Raw genomic sequence first — 24,601 nt, 5'->3', positions numbered from 1 at the left:
AACAAAAAACTTCTCAAGAGTGTGTGCGTGCGCGGGGGGGAACATTCAATATTTAAAAATTCTTTTGCACTGTATTTGTGCTGATGGGTTTTGGGAAGGAAATGGCAGGGAGGGTAGGGTGCAAAAGAACGAGTCATTAAACAGGGTTGACCTCATCTGATGGAATGCTTTATGTCTCTACATTAGTGACTCTCAACCTTTCCAGACTACTGTACCGCTTTCAGGTGTCTGATTAGTCTTGCCATAAGAGCTCTGAACTTGTGTTTTAACGAAGGACGGTGTGTTACATGGCAGAAGAAAGTGGAGGTGGGCTAGGAGGATTCTGTCTGCAAGTCTGACGCCATGAGGGGGTCACAAAGAAGAGTTTTGTCAGAGGCAAAATTTTGCCGACCTGTTAGATTCTTTTACATAACTATGAAATGCCCAAGATGGCTAATGAAACCAGAGCTATTCTTTGACCCAAGAACCTCTTACTGCCAACCGGCGAGGGTGCAATAGAGGGGACTACAGAGATCTCCTGGGTTTGTAGCACCCTTATCATTGCAAAATACATGTGCAGATGTTGTGTAAGAAGTTTAGATTCACTGAAAATCATGTTCTTTAAAGTATGTATTGTAATGTTCACAATAGGTCCCCTCTCACCTGTCTGAACTGAATACTAATGAACGATTGTGAAAACTTCAGAGAAAATTAACAGGAAGAAATCTAACTGCAGATACATATCAAAGGTTTGCTCTAGTACACTTGGGGGACACAGAAGACACCTACTCATCTTTCACTTAGGAAGTAAACGGGCAGCGAATTTGCTTCATAAAGGAGTGGTCTCAAGCAGGCTTGCTTGAAAACACGGGAGAACTTTGGGAGAGAAACTTCAGACAGGAGGATAACATGTTAGTTTAGGCTCTATAAAGCATGTTATGATTTAGTTTATTAGTAAGAATATTGGAAACAAATGTTACAATCACTTGAATCCCTGTTCTTTGAAAGAAAAAGAAGAAAAAAACCCAAACCCTTACTCTTGTTTTTACTATATACAAGTGCTGTGTGTTAAGAAAAGTGCTGGTCCTGAGTATACAAGCTGGCATGTATGCTGCCACTCTGGGAACAGCAGGCCTGGAAATCCTGAGAGTGTTCCGTGGATAAGGGACTGGACACTACAGGGAAGGTTCCAGCGGTTCAAGAGTTGGCATGTCCTGTACAGAGAGCGCGAGGTCCATGGAGGCCCGGAAGACCATGGTTGTGTTGCCTGAGGCTGGTTGTTTCAGGGAATTGACCCACAGCCGTCACAGACGAGACTCCCTCACGCTGACAGCTATTGAGGGTGAGGTGCCTCAGAACCCAGGATACCACTGGGGAGCATCACATTTTAAGACAAGCAGCCAGGTCGGAGGATTAGGATACATATCCCCTTATCTGGAAGGCCCATAGCAGGATTTTAGATTATAGGATCCATAATTAAAAGCATCACTTGAAACAAATACCTTGGACAAACTCCAGAGTAAATTTTAACAGTCTGATTTGTCACTGCCTTGCACCTTATATAACCATGCTGAATTGGTAAAGAATACTCCCAAGTCAGAATGGTACATCTGTGCACAGATATACTTTACTCCTACACAAGATGAAAGGCCCTGTGATTTATAGAACAGGATTGAGTCAGGAAACCTTTGTTTCCAAGTGGCTTGTGCCCTGGCACAGTCACTTAGTATCTGGTTCCTCATTTTCTGCTCTCGTTCTCTCCTCTCCCCACTCCATAAATCTGGAAGCATACAGACCATACCTACCCTCACAAGTATATTGGGGCTTGAGAAATTAAAGTTTTTGAAAACCTTAGACCAAAGTAACTAAAGAAGTGTATTTAACATAGAAAGAGTATGAAGATAGCCCATCATTTATCGCCTGGAAGTTGTCAGATATAAAATGTATTTATACTCCTTGTCAAATGTTAGTAACATGGCTCCCTGGATTAAAAGGAACACACATTAGCACAGAGAAGTTTATTAGATCTAGAATGATTTATTGATAGCAGTTTGAGGTAGTATACTTTGTAATGTAACAACCAACCATAATTCAGCTTCTCTGCATTTTTCCCTTAAAGACACAAGACAGCCTTTGCATTTGCTTCAGGAAGAAAAAATGTACAGATTGATATCTCCACAAAGATACTCATTTTAAATGCAAAATATGAAGTATATTTAAAAGGAGACTCTCATATATTACAATTGGAATCAATGGTACATTTAGAATTGTGCGTACAATGTAGTTCTACTCCTCCCCCACCTTTATGAAACTGGTCTTTGGGCTCTCTGAGATACTGATATTTATGTTCAAAGACAAAGGGCACAACCTCCTAAAATCAGTACCTGCATGAGTTGCAATCCTTCAATGTGGCTTTCCCACAATTTGCAAAAGGATTGACTAGACTGAAAATGAAAAGGACGCAAACAAACCTAGTGTATAACCCAGAGGAGGTATCCATTTGTTTATATTAAGAAAGATTCAAACCTAAAGGTCAAGAAGCACCTGATTATAGCATGAATGAAAATAGCACTAAATATAAATCAAATATACAATTAGAGCAGCGCAAACCAAAGGTTAGAGGCGTGGATCTTTCACACCAATTTCAAAGTACAGTAATACAAATTAAAAGTTTAACTTGCATGGCACAGGTCAAAAAGCATTTGCTCTGCACAAGTTGTTCTACTGTTTGAAAATTGAATTTTAAAGAGTTATTTTGTGTTTAAGCTATAGCTTGAATAACCAGACTAGGGGCTGGAGATTGTCAAGGGGGTGAGAAAAGCAGTCGTCTCATCCTAGGCTGTAGCTGCTTTTGTAGTAGCCCCCATGGGCCTTGCTCTCGCCTCTCTCTCTTCAGCTGACGTGCAGAGGTGGGCAAACTATGGCCCACGGGCCACATCTAGCCCATGGGACCGTCCTCCTCAGCCCCTGAGCTGCCGGCAGGGGAGGCTAGCTCCCAGCCCCTCCCCCGCGCTCTGGGCAGCGGGGCTCGTTATGGCCAGGCAACAGGGCTGCCAGACATGCTGCTCTGAGCAGCATGGTAAGGGGGCCGGGACAGGGGGGTTGGATAAGGGTCAGGGGGTTCCTGGGGGTAGTCAGGGGACAGGGAGCATGGGGCGGTTGAATGGGGCAGAGGCTCTGGGGGGGCAGAGGGGTTAGATAGGGGGTGGGGTCCCAGGGGTGATTAGGGGCAAGGGTCTGGGAGGGGGCAGTCAGGGGACAAGGACCGGGGGGAGGGGGGGGTTGGATGGGTGGCAAGTGGGAGGGGGTGGATAGGGGGCGGGGGCCAGGCTGTTTGCAGAGGCACAGCCTTCCCTACCCGGCCCTCCATATAGAGTTTCACACCCCGATGTGGCCCTCGGGCCAAAAAGTTTGCCCACCCCTGAGTTAGAGGATCTACATAACTGCATCCGTTGGCTTTGTCTTCACTCCAGCCCTACAGCACCCCATATATCCCCCGCACTCCGAGGCACAGGTAGCCTCTGCAGAACATCGCTTCATGACATACCTAAGGTACAGGCCCCTGCACAGGGTCTTGGAATCCGGACCTCTTCTCCCCATGTGCAGTTGAACTACAGAAATTCTGCTACAGTTAGGGCTCTTTGTACCCATGTGGGTAGGGGAACAGGACTTGCCCTTTAATATCTGGAAAAGTGGGTATGGACCATAACTAGGCTTGGCAGGATTTGATTCAAAGAGTCAGTAAACATCGATTTCACCTGACACACACAAATAAAGAAAAAAATATCCAGCTGGCAAGCACAACCTCCCATGCACCTTCAGGAATCCGGTATCACTGGCCCCACAGGGAGCCCCCTCCAGCCCCTCCGTCATGGCCCTGCTCACTCGTTCATCAGCTGGGAGCGTGGAGACTGTCTCCAGGCAGGAGCATTCAACAGCAGGGTGTCATCCCCTGCAGCAGATGGCTCACCCTCCTCCTCGTGGGGCTGGCCAGGGGTCTCTGCTCTGCCCAAACAGGACTGGAGCCTCCCCCGCACCTTGTACCCACAAGGATCCAGTATCCCAAGCCCTGCAGCTGCAAGGGAGCCCCCTGAGAAAATGGAAATTTAAAATGCATAGAAAACAGGAGAAAAGGTTAAAAATTAAAAATAGAGGCTAACTGTTGAATTTACAACAAAACTGATTTCTGCTGAGCCTACCCATAACTCGCCTGATTGTTAAATGTGATCTCAGGAATGCGTAAAACAAACAGGAAAAAGGAAATGCACAGACGGATTAAAATAACCAATTCAAACTGCTTAAGAGACAGATATTTTAATTAATTTATTTTTTTTAAAACCCTAAGCCATCCAGTAATTGCTACCAACACTTCTCCAGGCTGATCCTTATGAGCATCCTCAAATTCTCAGGCTACAAAAGTATAAAATAAAAAAAAAAAACTGTTTACAGTAAATACAAACATCAGAAAACAAATCTCTGAAAAACCTGTCTATACAAATAGTAATAAATTCTTTAACATTTTGTACAACTAGAAGGTGCACAGACTGGCATTCAAACGGTCAGCGTAGGCATATGTCTTTATCAAAACAGTAAAATGGTTTACTTGGGATAAAAGTATAGTTTAAAATGCCATAAATTAAATAAGTTAGTTCACATTTTCTTCCAGCACTTAGTACTTAGTCTCTAGTGTGCTCTTGAAGCTTGCTTTAAAAGTTCCAAGTCTTTCCGTTTGCTAGAGCTCACTCTGGTGCAGCCATACTCTTCCATTTGTAAAGGTATAAACTTTTCTATCTGACCTAGGCCCTGCCCAGCAGGACTGGTAAACAGCTTAGCCCAAGAAGGTTTAAAATTTCCTCTGAAGCCAAGAAAGGCTATGCTCCCTGCAACGAAACAATTCAGAGTAAAAGAATCAGAAGTTAGCCAGGAAAAAGAGACACCTTTTACATACAATTTACATGCAAATGGACATTACAACAAGGTGACACAGGAGAAAATAATTCCCTTCCCTCCACCTCATATAATAGTAAATGCAGCCATCCTCACACGCAGCCAAACACTATGGTTTTAAAAGCCATCACACCACCACTTTTGAAAGTTTTAAAACCTTAATTAGTAGTTTTCCACTAACTTCTTTATTATAAAATAGTTTGACATCATCTTAACTGGAAACAACTCATGCAACACCTCAAGAATTTGGACTCGTCAAAGGGAATTTTAAAATAGAAACTGTGTGAGAAAATTAAACAAACCCTTGTTTTGAAGATGAGCTGGTTTGGCTGTTCCCAGGGACATTAAGGCTTCCGAAATATTAAGGTTTCTTATATCACCTCTTGTGCTTAGCAAAACTATTGACCTGGACCAGAAAGGAAGTAGTAAGATGAAGAAACTAAATATTTATCATCACGGATATTTACACACTTTACAAATTAGCTTGCTTATTAGCTCACTGTATTTGGGGCAACACTTATATAGAGAGCTGACCAAAAATGGTTGGGGAAAAAAATTTTGTTTGGTTGAAGTGTCCTGTTTTAGAAAATGAAACTTTGTGAAAAATTGTGACTTTTAATTAAAAAACTTTTATTGAAATGTTATCACTGATTAAAAAAGTTTGTCTAAGGAAAACTTGGTAAAAGAAAATTGATAATGCTTTCAAGAAAGAGTAAAAAAATTCTGCAAAAATGTAAAATGGAGCACTTTTGAAACCTTTTAAATGAAAACTGCAATTTCTATTTTGTGAATTTAGCTTTTCATTTTTCAACCAGCTTTAGTATGGGCACCTTATTAAAACTGTTTTAGTGACATTTTTATTACTGTCAATGTATGAACAGAAATTAATAAATCTTTAACTTATTACCATTAAAGCACTTTTGTCAAAATTCTCATGGCACAATGTCCTCCACAGACCAAGGTTTATTCTTCCTACCACAGTTAGCTAAAAAACGTGATTATGTAATGTTTCGTTAAAATGAATCCTTTGAAAAGGAAAGCATATTTTTGGGATTTAATCCAAATGTTTAAAGTTTACCTGGTCCATTTTCTCAAATGTAGCTAAACTGTCCCTTTAAAATGTGTGTGTGCTTCTACTTACTCCCTCAATTTAAAAATGTTCTCATAGCAATGTTAAAAGTGAGCTAGAATTGTCAGCCCGCAAATACTGTTCTCTAGCAAGGGTTTGACTATCACGACAAAGCACTCCAGTGTATTTTGTACTCCAGTTCAAGTCTATATTTCATGATACATATTGTAAATAAAAGGATAGGTTTACAATAGCATATACCTTTGCGGAATTCCAGTTTTTAAATATTCGTCTATGCTTTTAATGTTTGCTTGAAGAAAAAGCTTTTTTTCTGTCACAGTGCCAACACAGGCATCAACTACTAGGGTAAATACACCCATATCTTTGAAGGGAGACTTATTTCCATTGACCTGAAGTGAGAAAAAAGACATCATAAATCACTGCCTGCTTTTGCCAGCGATTTGCAAGTACAATAATATTCTTCTGCACCTGTCAGTTGGCCACATTTATCATAATTTGATTTATAGACACATTAGTGTCCTTTTTGACAACCAATAATTTATCAGAGATTCTCCATTCTTCCTCTTCCCAAAAAGACCCGGCTGATGGGACTTCTTTATTCCTCAGGGAGCCTTGAGAGTCACCTAGCTTTTCCTCACTTCACTGTAATCACTTTCAAGGACACGAATCCTATCTCAGCCACCACCATTCTTGACAAGGAATGGAGGTAGCTCACTTGTCCGGAGACAGTGCCATTCAGAGACCCAACCACTCACTCTGTGCACAAAAGCAGAGCATGTAGCCTCCACAGTTGATTAATTTGTACTATATTTAACAAAGCATCTTACTGAATATTATTAAAAATAAGCCACATAAAATCCCTTACAAGCTTGCATTTATGATGTTACAAACATGCTGTTGTAGCCTGCACTTCTCTGCCTAAATAATTCAGAGTTTTACTATTTCACAAACACAATGTATGCATTACTCTATAGGACAAATATAAATTAAAATTTCACCCTTGGGGTACTGAGAATGCCTGCAAACCCTCACCTCCAGCATCACATACAATTCTCTCTTGGTTCCCAAGTGGAAAAATGGCAACAGACCAAGCGTTAAACAACATTACATCATCACATTTATCACCACTGAGTTGGAGTGTAAACAAAAAATAATGACTCCTCTCTTCTAATCACAGTTTTGAAGGGCTTTAACAGAACAAAATGTTGGAGGACTGGTACTATTAGGTAATAGTCTGTTAGTATAAAAGAGTTATTTCACGGATTTGGATTTAACATAGTACTGAGTACCCACCAGTTCTCATTGGCTTCAGCAGAAGGATGCTCAGTGATACAGAACTGCACCAATGTGCAACTGCCATAATTCAAACTGCTAAGGAAAAAGCAGTTAAAAGAGGCCATAAAAATACTTACAGAGATAAAAGATGGAAGGCTACTTTGTAATTCTACTTTGCTCATTGACTGAATCTGCACAAGGAGGTAGGTTTTGTGAGGATCACTGGTAAATGCCATCTAGATGTAAAAAATAAAATTTTAACATGTTTACACTTCCCCCTTTCCCAGAAACTCTGGGCAGCAAGTCTTATTTTAAACACTAGATAGCATACTGATAATCAACAATTATTCTGATAGACACTCTAGACTGCCAACTGGAAAAACCAAGATTAATAAAATCAACACTGTCAAAATGCATGGATACTTTTAGACTGAATGCTCTTCAGGGAAGGGGAACTATATATCCATAAAGTGCCTAACAGATTTTGGGTGCTATTGTAATATAAATGTATTAGTATGGATGAAAACCAGGACATTAATGTATTCAAGTCTGAGCAATGGCACTTTGTTCTTACAGCATCTTTTGGTGTCTTGCCCCTAGGCTTGTGCTGGACATCAGTTTCTGAGCCACTTCTGCTTTTTTTTTTGGTAACATAGAAGTATGAAGTAACGTATATGTTGGAAAAAAGGATCAAGACAGCACTGAAGATACCAAAGGTGCCTGTAGCCCTAATCTTGTAATCTTTATGCTAGCGATATTCCCACTGATAGCAACAGAAGTTTTTCCTGAGTAAAAATTGCAGCATTTAGACTCTCATTAATAATTAGCATTTTGGGTATGATGGTACTGTCCGGGGAAGAAATTGCACGACAACAAACTGGAAACTGAAAAATGAAGAAGTGATGAATAAAGTAGATTCCACAAAATATCACCATAAAGCAGACTTCTAACTGTAAAAAAAATCACATTCACAGAGAGAACAAAACCTGGCTCACTGCAGTGAGATGAGAAGGGTGACAAAAAGATCTAAGTGGCAGAAAAGAAATGGTAAAAAAAAAGTCATGAACTTATTTTTCATGTTCTGTTTTTGTCATGGGGGACAGAGAATGGAGTTATGGAACATGATAGGAGTATGAACATTTTATTGAACTGGAAAGAAAATACATTTTCCCTGCCAAACAGAAGTAAAGAAAAAGATGAGGAAAATCCAGTTACTGCAAAAGGGGAAAAAGCACATTATAAGTAGAGAAACCAAGCCTTCTCTATGAAAGAACAGCAAGATTTTTCCTTTAAAACATGTTACTGGAATAATGGACAGTTAAGCAGCAACATAACGGGTTAGATCCTCAACAAGGGCCAAATTGCACCTGGTGCAAATTAAAGGATGGGAGGGACAGCTACTAATGGCCCCCCAGGGGGCTGAAACCACAGGCAGTGTTTGGTGGTAAGGACATTTCAGCCATGCCCCTTTTCCTCTTGCTATGCCCCATTTCCCTGCTACTTCACAGAGGAAGCCTTTCTGTGGTACTGAAACCAAATATAAGATCAGCTCCTCTGAAGTAAACAAGGATTGGGAAAGCCCTAGGAGATCAGGCTGTAACTCATGCCATCTTAATTCTCTCCAGAGTCTCATCTGTTTTATCATTAGAAAGACCTGACCCCTTAAATAGGTGCGTGTGAAACTGGAGCAAGGCCTGATGATCCATGGTTTATGCCCCTCTCTTTCTCCATCTGAGGAAGCAGTCACGGATTCACTGTTTGTTTTGCAGAGTTCCTGGGCTAGAGAGACCAGCTTTGAATTAGCCAAGGGACATTACAACAAACAACAACAAAAACTGAGGACCCTCTAGGGGTACAGGAGGTATACAATTAGCTCTTTTTGGTACTGGTGGCGAGGACAGAGAGATGTGTTCTTGAAGCTTTAAGTCAAGCAGTAGAGGCATTGCCAAAAGCCTTGAAAGAGGCCCTTCCTCCCCCCCAAGTCATAAGCGGGAAAATCGACTGTCAGAGGTATGTGAAACAGCAATGTGCCAAGGTCACCTAGCACCAGAGCCTCAAAGCAGGAGAATTACATGCCGGCAGAATTACAAAGGAGGCAGAATTAAGACTAGTAAGGAGTCTCCAAAAGTGATGTGGTTTTGGAGAAGGAGAACAATGCCCCATTTGGTGGATCAGAATGTTGCTGCTTTTCCTTCTTCCCTGAAACGGGGACATGAGAAGATTTGGAAGCCTGATTCCTCAAAGTTGATCTGTGCTGACTAGAGCACTGAGGGAATTTTTGGTGCTGACAGCAGCTTGAAAGCTATTTTGATGGGGGCTGCAGTGCCAGACAGCGTCAGGTGAGAGGCACAGGACCAGCAAATGTGTGCCTTGGGGAGGTCGTTCTTAGGCTCGACACAAAAGCTGGGGTGACAGGGCATCTCATGTCTCTTTACAAAAGACCTCAGCAAAGAAGAGGACCTGGAAATTCCTGATGGATGATCTGGCTGAAGGCTCAAACAAGCCAAGTGCCACTGCAGTTGTACGTGCCTGTCATTCCTCATCTGAGGAGTGAAAGCATGGTAAATTTTGTATTGGAACCCATGAGCTTCTCCCAGCAACACGAGGCATCAAGCATGTAGGTCCCTCTCTGGAAAGATGGCTGAAGAGGATGCATGCCCTTTGAGTCCTCTGTAGGATCCGGGTATGACACAGCAGTGGAGATAACACAAGGCAAGTAGCCCCAACTAGTCTAAGTAACTATAAGAAGATACGCTACCTAGATCACAGACACAAGAGGCAGTTCCATTTAGCTCTCTCTGTGGAAGTGAAGGAAATGAGAGGTGTGTGTGTGCGCGTGCGCATGTGCGCTCTCATAAAGATAGAACTAATTAAGTCATCTTAGCATGAGAGCACTCCCCAGCAGGAATGGCTTTGTTATTTACAGTTCCATAGCCTCACACTAGAGACACACCAAAACCCTAACTGAAAATGCACAGAAGCCCTTGAAGTACATGCATATTCAAGTTGAAAAACATTGCAGAGGGGCTGTTTCCCTTTGATTTTAAAAAAAATGTTATTGGATCATTTTTACAAACCTTAGTTTTTGTAAAAGCTTTTTTTTTTTTTTTTTTTTTAAACAAATTTAAAATTTTTGAATAAATTTGAACAGAACTGACTTGCCCTTTATGTAGTAAACAATATACACAATAGAAGAACTTTATTCCAGGTTATATCTGCTTCTGAAGTGTTCTCACTCCTTCATGAAAACCATATTTAAGGCAATTATGTGGAAGTTAATATCTATTGGTAATTTACATACACATTTATGAATTTTTTTACCTGAGTTGTGCCACAATTTTTACACTGTACAGTAGTTCTGGCTGGCATTGGCTGTAGAACAGTTGGTGCTTGGTAATACTTTGGATAAGCTTTTGTCATGCAGTTACTGATTTCTTTTGATTGAACAGTGGCCTGAATCTTGACCCTTTCACATCCCTGAGCTGAACAATAACTGTGACCATCCCTATTATATTTGGCTTGAAGATATAAAAACAGCAATCTAAACACAAAACAAAACAAAGAGATTAGAAAACTAGTTGATAAAAATACAGAAAGTTACATAATCAAAATTTCGTCAAATGTACTGATTAGTGAACACAGGAGACCTCAGACTGCAAGCTTTTCAGGGACAGGGAAATGGTCATGTGTTTTTGTTTTTTAAATCTCCACAAATTTACAGTACTTTGTAAAATGTTCTGTAATAAGTACAACAATAGGGAAGTCTTAAGTGATATATATTAGAACTCTCCAACTGTTAGAGAAAAGTCATGACAGGATTTGTTTGATCAGAGGAAAAAAAATCTAGCCAGCATAAACCACCCCCCATCTCCCACCAGTAACTGTCACACCATACATCTTAATAAATGTTCACTAAACTTGCTATTTGGCAATTAACATATCAGACATTACTCAAACAAAAACAGTGCTCTTATTGTACAAAATACAAAAATATATGAGTGTCATTGGAAAAAAAAGATCTTTATTGCTCTGAGTGTGCATAAAGCCCAACAAAAACATCCTGACTGGAAGACTATTATACTGATGAGCTCTACCAGCTTTTCTATAGCTGCTTGTCACTGTAGTTTCTAGATGAAAAAAGAAAAGCTAAAATGATATCAAAGACTACATACATCTGTTTATCTACATGAGTATCCCAAACTAGTTAATAAAAACCCTCCAAAAATCTTATACTAATATTCTGATTATAATAAAAATAGGGAACAAAAACAAAATAAAAAACCACAACATTAAAAAAATGTGTACATAGTTTTTTTCTAAAGGAAGCTTTATTATGGTCTTCAGTGGTAACATTCAAAGTGCTTAAGTGACTTAGGAGCCTAAGTCCCATTTTCAAAAGTGACATGCTTTAAGTAACTTTTGAAAATTTTACTCCATAGTTTAAGAAAATTCCTGTTGGTCCAGAAGGAATCAGGCCTATTTTCTTACACTCTGTTTAAGAGGTGAAGGGCAAACATTTACAGTTGAGCCATACTAAATTAACAAAGCAGTTACTGGCCAAAAAGGTACCTCTCTGTGGTATTTGAGATACCACAGTTTTCCCCATACTTAGAATAGGAAATAACTGTGGTAGCTGTGGTATACATTTACAAGTGCTGATTTGATGGCCACGACATTTATAATTACAAGTTATGTAGATTCCTCTTCCAAACATCCATGGCGACATGCTTAGTGTTTCTCCATAAGATTTCCCTTCTTAAGCAGCCATCAGAGCCAATTCTTAACACTACCGAACTTGCAATTTTACTATTAAATAATGTATCCCTTTATTATCAATCTATATAAAATTACCCAGTGCTGTCATCAAAATAAAACTTCTTCTCTGATCGATTTTTCTGCAGCTCCATCATCGAAGTTACTGATGTATAGTCCTCCACACTATAGAAAGCAGATGTCTGCCTTTGAAAGACATCAAATGTTACTTGAAAAGTTGTGCTTGATGGATAACAGAGTCCAACCCGAATCCAGTCATTCCTGGAAATATAGTGAAACAAAATTGTTATAATTCATTCTTTTGAGCAAGTTTCTTGTTTTTGTGGTAGTGGACACAAATAGAGTGGCAGAGAGAATATTTTCATTTCATTTTATTCAACAATTTCAGTTCAATCACTAATCATTCAAAGTTAAGACACCATTTTGGAGCTGAAAAATGCAGAAAAGCTGTTTTTCTCTTCCAATCTATGAATAAAAGCTGTATGTGAGAGGAGGAGGTCCACTAGTTCTAAAATCTTGAAGGGCATTGGGACCAGAAACTAACTACAGATAATACTTCCTTTGTTTAATAAATCAGTTAGTTTTAAATGCAAACCGTGTTTTGATAAAAACTTTTTTTTTCTTATGTAGCCAGCACATTCTAGGTAGTTTTAGTTAATAAAAAAATTAAAATGTTTTTGTGCATTTTTAACTGAATTTCAATTTCCATCCAAACTGAGCTTGACATGAATCTCAAGTGGGGGAAAAAACAAAACTCAGTCATCCAGCTGAAAGTTAAGCATGTCTGCTTAAATATAGAGTATCCTCCTGCTTAGCAAAAAGCAGGATCAAATTTAGTGTAAAGGTATATTTAGTTGCAATCATCATGTTTTAATGATTATCAACCAATGCAAATCAACTTTGGGGGGGGGGAAGTAACTAAAAAGTACAAATGCAAAACATGAATAAAATCTATTTCCTACTTGCTGATTTAAATCAGGATAAAAATTTCAATGATTTAAGTTACTGATTTAAATCAATCCACCCTGTTTGGATACAAATTTAAAATTTTTCAGTTTGACATACTGCATCTTACTCGCAAGGCCAGTGATAGGTTAAACCATTTGCAGTTCTACTCTGCACAGCTTCACGCAGTAATAAAGCAATAGGGCTTTCCTTTAAATGCTTCTTTACAGCGTTTTCTGTATAGCTCTACACAGCTTTTGGTCTAGGTCTCCAGTACACATTTTGCTTTTAATATTTGCTATTTCAGATAAATCAAGTTCCAGTCTGACTCATGGTTGTAATATTGAATGTATAACTATCCTTGCAATATTGATTCAAAAGACACCATTGGAATACTAAGGCAAAAACGAAAGGAAAGGAAACATACCTGTTAAAATTAATGAGATAGAGAAAAGTGGTTTGGGGAGCTTGTCCATTCCAATGTATCGTATAGCCCTTCTGAAGCATCATTACAGGCTGGTACTGTTGAAAGGCAGCTCGCTGGTTAATACCTCGGAGTGCCATGGTGCTGGATGGGTATTCATCTCGTACTATGGTCATAGTAAGGTTCTGTGGGTTCCTTGTCTGGATGTATAACTTTAATTTAAAAATTAAAAAAAAAAAAAAAAAAAAAAAGGCCTTAGACAGAAGAGGAGGAGAGATTTGAAGTAATTGACAATTTTTGATCAGTTTCACTAGAAACAATACATGAGGGAAAATACTGTTTATCACTAGAACATTAGATGTCATGCCTAGAGGCCCCAGTGAGCCTGGCACTGTGCACACAGTTAAAGATAGCCGCTGTCCTGTAGAGTTTACAACCTAAATAGACAAGGCCAACAACAATTTTCCCCATTTTAAAGATCGGAAACAGAGGGATTCAGTAACTTTCTTAAGGTCACACAAAGTCTGTGATCAGCTAGGAACTGATCCCAGCAGAGGGGTTTGTATTTAGAAAACTATATTTCACATTTTTAAAAATATTGTGAGAAACAGAACCACAAGTGTAAGAAAGCCCCCATACTTAAAATGAAAAAAGAAAAGGAGTACTTGTGGCACCTTAGAGACTAACCAGTTTATTTGAGCATGAGCTTTCGTGAGCTACAGCTCATCCGATGAAGTGAGCTGTAGCTCACGAAAGCTCATGCTCAAATAAACTGGTTAGTCTCTAAGGTGCCACAAGTACTCCTTTTCTTTTTTCTTTTTACGAATACAGACTAACACGGCTGTTACTCTGAAACCTATACTTAAAATGTTTTTGCCAACAGGACTATGTTATGCAGATGATGGCAAGTCAACTCACTGCATAAAGATTTGCTTTATTACATTTGCTATCATAATCCTCCCTTCCCCCAACAAGTTGTTCAGAACCATCTAGAAGGCAAAATAAGTGTAAAATCAATTTTTAAAAACCTAAAGAGGAAGGGCATTTCATGGCTTTGATAAATTTTTCTTCAAGTCTTGTGAATATATATAAAATATAGAATACACAAAAAACTGCAACAGTTCCAACCTGTGCATAGGTCCCACTGCAGACCACACCATTCCACTGTGTAACATTAATACATTTTGGATGTCGGATCAGGAAATTATCCATTCTACCAACGTAAGTGTCCTTATATTCTGTCACAGAACCATCTACATCATGGAATATTGAGTTCTTGTCACCATCCAGCTCACTGTCTTCAAACCAGGGACCAGGTTTACCAAAGAAGACTTTCAGAGAAACCTGATCATAAAAGGGAAGTGAAACATTCCAATTAAATCTCTCTTATAAAGCCACCAATTTCAGTTGTGCTACTGCATGTATACAGTTAGTAACACACAAACATTTCCATGTATGTAAAGATCATCAGGAATCTGACAAGGTTTATGAGCTGAATAATTTCTCTAACAAGGACAACATAGTCTTGCAAAACAGAATTTCATTATTTTGTAGTAGTCACGGTTTTCAGTTAACACACAAAGCCCCGTTCAGACTTCTGCTAAATATTTCAGAATTTTGTGTTAATATTTATAAATGCAAATTCATTATTTCAGCTGCCTCAGGTCTTAAAGAATCTGGTCTCATTATTATCATTACACGTCCACAATCACTTGTTTTTGAGGTCAAAGCAAGCATTAAAAACCCAAACCAAAACCCCATTTCTGGTCTATTCCCTGTCTCCACAGCTGAGCTCAGTTTGGGAGGCACTGACTGGTCTTTTAGTTTCATGTCTCACTATACAGTTCTGTTAGCAACTGCACAGCCTAATAGGGGTGGTTCTTCACTTCACTATGAATTCTATATTAGAATGCCATGATTTAAGTAACTCTTGTAACCAGAGTAAGTAAGCAAGCAACCAAACAAAATAAAAAAGAAAGGTTAGTTTCCAAACTAAGAGAATACATATTTGTAAATGTAATTGGCTATAGAGAACAGATTACTCTAAACTAATGATGTGCAAATTTAAAAAAAAGTCTGGAAGCTCTGTTCTGAACAGCAGTTTGGACTGGGAACTCTTTGGGCTAGAAACTGCACACGAACAGGCACTTGTTATTTCCTGTACTTCCTGGTAAGCCAGAAATAGTACAAGAACAGCACTTCTCATGAGATTTTAGTACAATCATTTCTGGCTCAAATCAGGAAGTTCAAAGGCATGTGACAATGGAGGAAAGTATGGTTTTCAACCCTCAAAAGTCCAATTCAGTCTTAATTGTAAGCAAAGGCAGGAGGAGCTGGATGACATTTTATCCAAACCCATCCATCTCAACGCTATCATGGGACAGACACCAAAAATGGGAAATGTAGGACATGCATATGTCCCCTAGAAGTTGCTTAATCTCACCTCCCAGCCTCTTCAATGTTTCTGGAGCCTTCTACAGCAGCCCAAACGGTCCTTAAATGTGTCAGACTCCCCTTCTCCAAACTACAACTCCCTTGCTCAGCAGACATTACTTGGGGGACGTCAGTTTGGGCACATCCGCCTGAAGAAAAGCAGGTACTTGCAGGGAGGCAGGGAAAAGGCAACCCAGGCCCAGAGGTGGCAGTCAGCACAGAAATATGGCAGGTGTAGGCAATATCGGGAGTGCACATGGGACTCCCGTTTGAAGAAATAGGAGGACATCACCAAAATTCTTTCAAAATAAATCTCCTGCATGAGACACTGAATTCATCCCTTCCTACTTCATGAAGTCTCCCCTTTCCACCTCATCCACTGAAAATGAATTTTTCCATAAACTTACATTTGTATCAAATTTAATGAGAGAAATGTTGTTTTTAGGTGTCAACTGCCAAGGGTTTTTCAATAGGAATCCAATTGCACTGGTGTATCTATCAGCAGTCGGCACAAAGTTTTTGAATGTGCATTTGGTAAGATGAATGGGTCCATCATAAATCTGAAAACCTCTGATTGGAAATGTCCTGTTAAAAACAGAATATGTTTAATACACACACACACTCATACATACTTGACCTGTTAGAAGTCTTGGTTCAGGGTCCCTGAGGGGCAATGCTTCCCTTCATTTAAAAGCATTAAGAATGCAGTGCTAAGACAATGGTTTGTAGAGTGGAACACTAAAGACAAATGAAGTCTTCCCTCCACTATTAACTTACAGGTAAGTTCCTACACCTCAAATTTTAGAATTAGAAAAGGGAGCCAAGCTGCCTGCAGCTCACCCAACTCCTGCCCTTTGCCTCTCCCTCCTAGGATGCTTTGGGACCCCTACAGCAGAAGTACCCAACTGGGAGTCCCATGTGCTTGGGCAGGCAGGAAGCCTCAGGCTTCCAGACCATCTTAAACTTCTCTCTGTCAGATGGCCCACCGGCACAGAGCTGCCATGAGCTGAATCTGCCCTACACCTCCTCCCTTCTTATGTGAGGCATGGGGTGATAGCTGGCAGTGGGTGAATCAGTTTCCCGAAGGCAAGCCGTTGGGGAGGTGGAGCTTGTCTGACACAGGGAGGGGAGTGGGACTGGCTATGCATAGTAGTCCCAAACCAGCCACTCAAAATCCCCTAGCCACAGACTTTCTAGTCTCTACCAGTCCCAATTATTTCAAACCCCATTGGACTTGCTAGTGTTGTAAGACCTAAAAGTTACAGCAATTCATGAAATTACGTATGGAAACATGAAGTTAAAGATGCAATTCACCATATCAATTAGTTTCTTGAAGGCACAGAAATCAACTGTTAATATGTGCGGCTTTCAACTAATTATTATGGATTTAGTACGAGAATAAATTTTATTTTCTCATTACTATTGTTTCATTACAAAGTTGCACAATTTTTTCGATTACCAACATTTTAATTTTTATTGCTTATCAATGAAGATTTGACAGCAAGAACACATGAAAGAGTGAAATAGCCCACGCCACATATACTCTATTAAAAAAAAGGTGCATAACCTTCCATTTGAGATCTTTCACCTCCAACAAATTTGACATTAAAAAAGGAAAAAGAGAGAAAGGAAAAAATGTAACGTTCATGCCAAAATACTTTTACCCCAATCAAAAGTATTTTCCAAAATAATAAATGAGAGAAATTATCAGAATCACTATTAGTAAAGGACTTTTCTTTTTCTACCCCATTGCGGTTCGCAGGCAAATGATATTGGAATTGAAAGTTTCTGCACAGTAAATCATTTTTTTGTTTTGTACTGATGTTCAAACTATTGATGATTTATTTTGGGTTAGGTAGAAAGAAACTTGTGCAGTACGGTTTGTGACGGCTGGCAATTTCCTTTACAAATTGTATTGAAGTAAGTTTAATACCTTAAAAAACCACTAACCCAGAAGCAGAAGGTGGTACACACGGTCATCAAGTCCCCAAACCATGCAGACCCCCTTGTAGCCATGTTTTATCTTGGAGTATTTTTTAATTCTGTGCTATGTAATACTAGTTCTAAATGTATAGTGCTACTTTCAAATCAGACAGAAAGTAACTTTTGTAAAAAGCAACTTTGTTTTACCCACTGAAACACACTTACCGATTTCTAGGCAAAGTGCGGTTTTTATTGTCTATTCCTCCGGTTCCTGAGTATTTGTTTTGGCCACCCTGAAAGCCATAATTCCTGCTCTCACCAACAAACAAAGATTCTGATACTTCCTGGCTGGAGCCTTCATCTTTTGGGAAGCTTCCATCACTATCAAAATGAAGTCTGAGATTACGGATATGATAGTACAGCAAACAGGAAAGTTATATTGCTCTGAAATACAAAGACATCCTACAATTTCTAACTATTGTTTACCTTTATCTAATCAAAGCAGGCTAAGCCTTTTGTTTAGAAGTGTATTACAATATACAATTTAATCTCTGCTTTTCAAAAACCCCAGCCTTAAAAAAAAATTACAATTAATTGACTTAATGCACATTCAGTTGATTTTAAGTATTATATTTTCTTGTTCCCCTTGTCCTCCAGTCCCCTCTTTAAAACGTGTATATTCAGTATTAGGAACATTTTAATTATACAAGGTGAAAAGGTAGGATGTTGTACACTTTCCTAGAGTTCTGGTCATGTCATCTAATTATCTAGTATCATGACTTGATGTATCAGAGCTCCAGCAGAAGCAGACTCAGGGTCAAAATTGATGAGACATTCCCCTTATATAAACCCTCTTGGCCTTCTTGTCATCATTTTCACATTTCTAATATTTTTACATTTGGGTTTCTAAATAGCCCCAGTATCACATCTACTACTTATTATTTGACATATACTGACAAAAATTAAGCTAGGAAGACTGAACATAGTGATGAAATCCAGTACAAAAATACTTACCTGGCAAAAGTTAAACCTATTCCATTGTCGGCAAACCTACAAGAGAAAATTATTCTTGAACAAAGCAAATTTCAAACCACGTACAATACAATACTTTAATGTTCATTAAATGTGTATTTTTATTTTAGCTTCTCAAAGCGTCAGAGCACAGATTCACTTCAAACTGAATCGAATCTTGATCTGTGTATGAAATGAAATTTACAAAAAAAAAATACCATAGCTATTATACTTAAGAGATTTCTGGTGTTTTAAAATCAGTATAACTGTTTCTATATAGTTTTGTTAAGTGGTAATATGATAGCTTCAGAGAAACCTCAAATATACTAAAAGTCAAAATTTTTAAAAGTACTTTCTATGGTCTCAGTTAATTTTTGGACTTCACTTTTCTCTATCATGTAAATTTTAAATCTTTGTTTGCTTCCCATTTAAATGAAATTCCCATGTAATCTTGCATGGACTTAGTTTCAGCCCATTAGTGGAATGAGACAGTCAAACAGTTTCAATGGTTTAGCTCTGACATGCTCTCTCATAACCCTACGTTAATCTAGGCTTTTCCAGACTTTACAACTCTCACTTCTACTAGCTTTTATACCGCAGTCCAGGAGAATGTCTTTTTATAGCAGGTAGAGGTTTGCTCTTGGATACCTACCCGGAGTTCTGAATGATGATGTCCCCTCCTCTGACCCAAGACCCATGATCATTGTTTTTAAAAGCGATTAGTCTGTCAATCAGAGCAGCAACTCGGGGCTTCTCAGGATCAGCATCTTGATGAGGTCGAAACCTTAGAAAGAGATGAAAAAAAACCAACACGCCTGAAAAGAAGGTATCTGATTTATGCTCTGTGCACATATACACTGTTGTGGTATATACCAAGATATAAACACTTGCACTCACTGGACAGGCAAAATCAGCTCCTGCAACATGCTTGAGACAAAAAGGCCCATGCTGAAAAATGACAGAGACTAGAACCCTAATTTCATGGAGAGTGCCCCCACATTTCTCCATTCCCACAGCAGTGTCTTCAGAGATCTGACCATCCTACTCTTGGGAAGAAGCAATAAAAAGAGACGAAGCATTAAGCTTCTCTTCCCTTCCCAGAAGGGCTAGGATATCTCCCACTATGGATTCCCATCCTACTCTTCCTGAGCTGCACCTTCCTGTTCCCCGACTCCTTTGTCCCACAACTTGAGTCTCACCCCCTTCTTCTCTCTTGCCTTCCCTGGTGTCTTTCTTCCCTCCCCTTCTCCTTAAAGCATTAATCTGAGGGTATGGAGAGAGAGGAGGAAGATTGACCCTGCCACTGAGAGGGCATGTGGGACTGCAGTTACACTAGACAGAAGGCTGGAGGGATGGGTGCTGAATGCTCCTAGACCTCTCAAGTACACCTATATTTTGTGGAGTGCTCTTCATTTGGGTAGGACACATGTTTCTCCACTCCTCCATATCTGCTGCCCAGCTGGTCCCACATTGTGGCAGCTGCAGTCTATTTTTGACCCAGTTTAGCAGCGTAGTACAAACACAAAAGCAACAGGGAGGATGGAAGAAATAGCCTGGGGGTGCTGCCAGTTGGGGAGCCCATGAGAGCCTAGGGGGCTTAAGGCATATTCAGTTCCACTGTTTTAAGCTAACTGGGAAAGTGGAAAATAATTCATACCCACTCTGTATTTTTATTGATATGAACACAAAAGTAACTAGACAGAATCAAAAGTTACAGGTACATTTATCGAAGGGGGAAACCCACAAAGTAACTGCTGTGAAACTTGCCCAATCCTACGCATTAGGGAGCTCTCTGCACCACATTTATGGTTTAGTAAGTTGAAAGACACTATTCCTTCCTCTCAGCCAGTCCTGTCTACTCTGCCCCCAGAAGCATCAGTAGCAGAGAAGGGGCAGAGACAAGGACTGGAGAAGGAAGCAGTTCACAGCTGGCCTACTTCTGCCCACTCAGTGATCCAGAGCGGCAAGGAACCTTTTTTAAAAAAGAAAATTTTCTGACAGCAGATTGACTTCTGCTGGGACAAGAACATCTGGGCCTGAATTTAAGAACTATGGATGGCTGACCAGTCTGACACAATAATCATGTCACTGTACATCAGTTCAGGCAACAATGAAATGTATGAAGATTAACTAAAAGAAAGACTTTTCTGCAGTTTCATCTGGGAAAAACTGTTGCAGTATATTACATAAAGTAACTTTACAATGAGTTAATTTCAATCTTAGTGAAGGAGAAGTCCAACTTTAAAGTAAAAATGGACTATTTTAAATTCTTCTTTGGGTAATACTATCGAATAATCATACGTATGCAGTCTGTCAGATTCTTTTAAGGGCAGATTGTGCAATCTTAACTAAAGACAGTGGTTATGACAAGGTTACATTTCTCTGATCAGAGAGACAATGGATTTCACAAGATATAGTCACTGAAACTATTTTCAATTAACTCAGACAAGCTCAAGGTTTCTGTCTGCAGGATGGATGATGCATGATCTCACAGATATTATTTGCTCAAGGTGCCATGATCATCCTCTACCAGGAAACCGAAGTTTTCTTAAATACTAATATGGACTCCCTCCCTGCACAAAGGTATGTTTTTCCTCAGTGAATTGCAGAGAGAGAGAGAGAGAGAGACAGACAGAAATGCTCAGATCCTTCTCTTTCTCCTTGCAACCTTCCTCTGTGCTGCTGCTGATCATGCAACCACCACACCGGACACCCTCCAAGGAGTTGGTTCCCCAAACATCCATTCTTGCTTCAGGGATATGTGCCTTTACCTCATCTCATAAATACTGGTTCCCCCTCCAGCCTCTTTGGACATGTGCTCTAGTACCACCCGCCCCCCCCCAGCCATAGCATTTACCTCCCAAGTGCTCGCCTATCCAAATACATGTGCATCCTGACTCCTGTCCCTCAAGGTAAGTCTACACAGCAAAGAAGGCCTGTGGCTGGCCTGCGCCAGCTGACTTGAGCTTAGGGGGCTCAGGCTGCGGGGCTGTTTCCTTGCTGCGTAGACTTCAGGCTCGGCTGAAGCCCAAGCTCTGGGACCCTCCCACCCCACAGGATCCTAGAGCCCAGGCTCCAGCCTAAGCCTGGACATTTAACAGCAATGAAACCGCACCGCAGCCTGAGCCCTGCAAGCCCATGTCAGCTGGCACAGGCCAAATGCAGGCTTTTCCTTTGCTGTGTAAGCATACCCTCAGTTTCCAGACAGCCTCCAGCACATAGATACCATTCAGCACCTTGAAATTTCTGAGTTATTCTAGGTAAATAATGTTTTAAGTTCCTCCACTATGATTTAACGTCACCCTCTCCCCCATAATCTGCTGTGTAAAGAATCTTACTTTATTTCCTTGGATGCTCATGCTCTGTTTTAGCCCTCTAAAATGTTTTATGAAATACTTTCAGTTTTTCAATGCTCTTCTTTGTTCCCTGTGAGACTACAGTATATTTTCATAAGATGTCACGTACTACTTTGTCTCAAATCCCAAACTATGGTTACTTTGTTGGTAATTCACACTGGTCTTATCTGCCTTCCATCATAAGTTCTGAACCGGAAGTTCATTTCCAAAGCATGAAGTACAGTATGTTCTCAGAGTCTTGCCTTTTCCTCTCTACGTCCACACCTATCATTCAACTGTCCCCTTCCTAAACAGAGGTCAGTTCAAATACACAGATATAGTCCTCTTACCCAATGACATTTTCCAGCTCAGGAAAAATCAAGACTTTGAAGGTAATTTATTTTACTAAATTCTACAGCAGGGTACGGGTAGATGTAACTATTCAGTTTCTCCTCATTAATTTTATTTGAAATGCAAGAAAAAAAATAGTTAGCCAGCCTGTAAGAAGGAACCTCTCCACTATTCTTCCACTGAGCAAGCTAGATTAGGAATCCTGGAGAGAATTTGGAATGTGTCTATGTGTACTGAATCAATTAATACCCTGCAATAGATTCTCTCAAGTTGCACTGTTGAGCTACATATTCAATAAGTTGCTGGAAGACTTAGTGAGAGATTTTCAAAGGTGACCAACTCCCACTGACTTGCAATTTGAGTTGTACTTTTGAAAGTCTCTCTCACTAGGTCCTTTAGACCAGTGGCTCTCAACCTTTCCAGACTACAGAACCAGGAGTCTGATTTGTCTTGCATACCCTCAAGTCACACCTCACTTAAAATCTACTTGCTTACAAAATCAGACTGTCAAGGTTCCTCCCCCACTCTGAACTCTAGGGTACAGATGTGGGGACCTGCATGAAAAACCTCCTAAGCTTATCTTTACCAGCTTAGGTCAAAACTTCCCCAAGGTACAAAATATTCCACCCTTTGTCCTTGGATTGGCCGCTACCACCACCAGACAAATACTGGTTACTGGGGAAGAGCTGTTTGGACACGTCTTTCCCCCCAAAATACTTCCCAAAACCTTGCACCCCACTTTCTGGACAAGATTTGGTAAAAAGCCTCACCAATTTGCCTAGGTGACTACAGACCCAGACCCTTGGATCCTAAGAACAATGAACAATCCTCCCAACACTTGCACCCCCCCTTTCCTGGGAAATGTTGGATAAAAAGCCTCACCAATTTGCATAGGTGACCACAGACCCAAACCCTTGGATCTGAGAACAATGAAAAAGCATTCAGTTTTCTTACAAGAAGACTTTTAATAAAAATAGAAGTAATTAGAAATAAGAAATCCCCCCTGTAAAATCAGGATGGTAGATACCTTACAGGGTAATTAGATTCAAAACATAGAGAACCCCTCTAGGCAAAACCTTAAGTTACAAAAAAGATACACAGACAGAAATAGTTATTCTATTCAGCACAATTCTTTTCTCAGCCATTTAAAGAAATCATAATCTAACACGTACCTAGTTAGATTACTTACTAAAAGTTCTAAGACTCCATTCCTGGTCTATCCCCGGCAAAGACAGAATATAGACAGACACACAGACCCTTTGTTTCTCTCCCTCCTCCCAGCTTTTGAAAGTATCTTGTCTCCTCATTGGTCATTTTGGTCAGGTGCCAGCGAGGTTACCTTTAGCTTCTTAACCCTTTACAGGTGAGAGGAGATTTCCTCTGGCCAGGAGGGATTTTAAAGGGGTTTACCCTTCCCTTTATATTTATGACACAGACACAAAAGAAAAAAAAAAAACACAAAAAAAAGTGCCACAGCACACTATTACTGAAAAATTGCTTCCTTTCTCATTTTTACCATATAACTAAAAATAAAAGCAATTGCAATATAAATATTGTACTTACATTTGAGTGTATAGTATATAGAGCAGTATAAACAAATCATTGTCCGAATGAAATTTTAGTTTGTACGGACTTTGCTAGTGCTTTTTCTGTAGCCTGTTGTAAAACTAGGCAAATATCTAGATGAGTTGATGTACTCCCTGGAAGACCTCTGCATACCCCTGACAGAGAACCACTACTTTAGACTGAACCACAAGCTAGGGAGTCCAGCATTCAACAGCCTTTAATAGGTTTTCAACTTTGCACATCAGACAGGAAAACATTTTTCAGAGCCTGTTGAAAATAATGCCTTACTATGGTTGAGAGAGTCAGCTCAGGATGAGGGTGCATAAGGAGCAGCAAGCTCCCAGAACAAGGCATGCTCTGCTGATTCAAAAACTGGTGGGTGGGTTGGTGTGGGTGTGAGATCATATAAATAAAACAGAAATCTGACAACTATCATGTTTTGCAGATAACTGCAAATAATTTTTTTAAAAAACACTTTCTAATATTAGGTTACGAATATTTTGAAAGGAGAGGATTCAATTCTGAGAACTTAGCTATTTTAATGTTAAT

The 24,601-nt window shown here is 39.8% G+C and overlaps 1 protein-coding gene across 9 annotated transcripts in view; it reads right to left on the bottom strand.

The window, feature by feature from the left end:
- Positions 1-4,301: 4,301 nt before the first annotated feature.
- The window catches only part of CEMIP2 (cell migration inducing hyaluronidase 2), an 80,161-nt gene continuing 59,861 nt past the window's right edge, over positions 4,302-24,601 (bottom strand). For 8 of the 9 annotated variants that reach the window (XM_074953250.1, XM_074953251.1, XM_074953245.1 and 5 more), the window contains 12 exons: positions 19,453-19,584; positions 18,804-18,839; positions 18,015-18,170; positions 16,274-16,451; positions 14,562-14,777; positions 13,437-13,645; positions 12,143-12,325; positions 10,613-10,832; positions 7,429-7,527; positions 6,257-6,405; positions 5,229-5,332; positions 4,303-4,859 (listed from right to left, as the gene is read on the bottom strand). In XM_074953250.1, the coding sequence (XP_074809351.1) occupies positions 4,663-4,859; positions 5,229-5,332; positions 6,257-6,405; positions 7,429-7,527; positions 10,613-10,832; positions 12,143-12,325; positions 13,437-13,645; positions 14,562-14,777; positions 16,274-16,451; positions 18,015-18,170; positions 18,804-18,839; positions 19,453-19,584 (1,879 nt within the window). In that variant the 3' untranslated portion in view covers positions 4,303-4,662. Of the gene's footprint in view, positions 4,860-5,228; positions 5,333-6,256; positions 6,406-7,428; positions 7,528-10,612; positions 10,833-12,142; positions 12,326-13,436; positions 13,646-14,561; positions 14,778-16,273; positions 16,452-18,014; positions 18,171-18,803; positions 18,840-19,452; positions 19,585-24,601 lie in introns of all 9 variants that reach the window. The other variant, XM_074953252.1, reaches the window with a different exon arrangement.

Source organism: Natator depressus, chromosome 5, assembly GCF_965152275.1.
Source record: "Natator depressus isolate rNatDep1 chromosome 5, rNatDep2.hap1, whole genome shotgun sequence".
Lineage (NCBI taxonomy): Eukaryota > Metazoa > Chordata > Testudines > Cheloniidae > Natator > Natator depressus.
The sequence above is the reverse complement of the archived record's forward strand: the minus strand, read 5'-3'. Positions and strand labels throughout refer to the sequence as shown.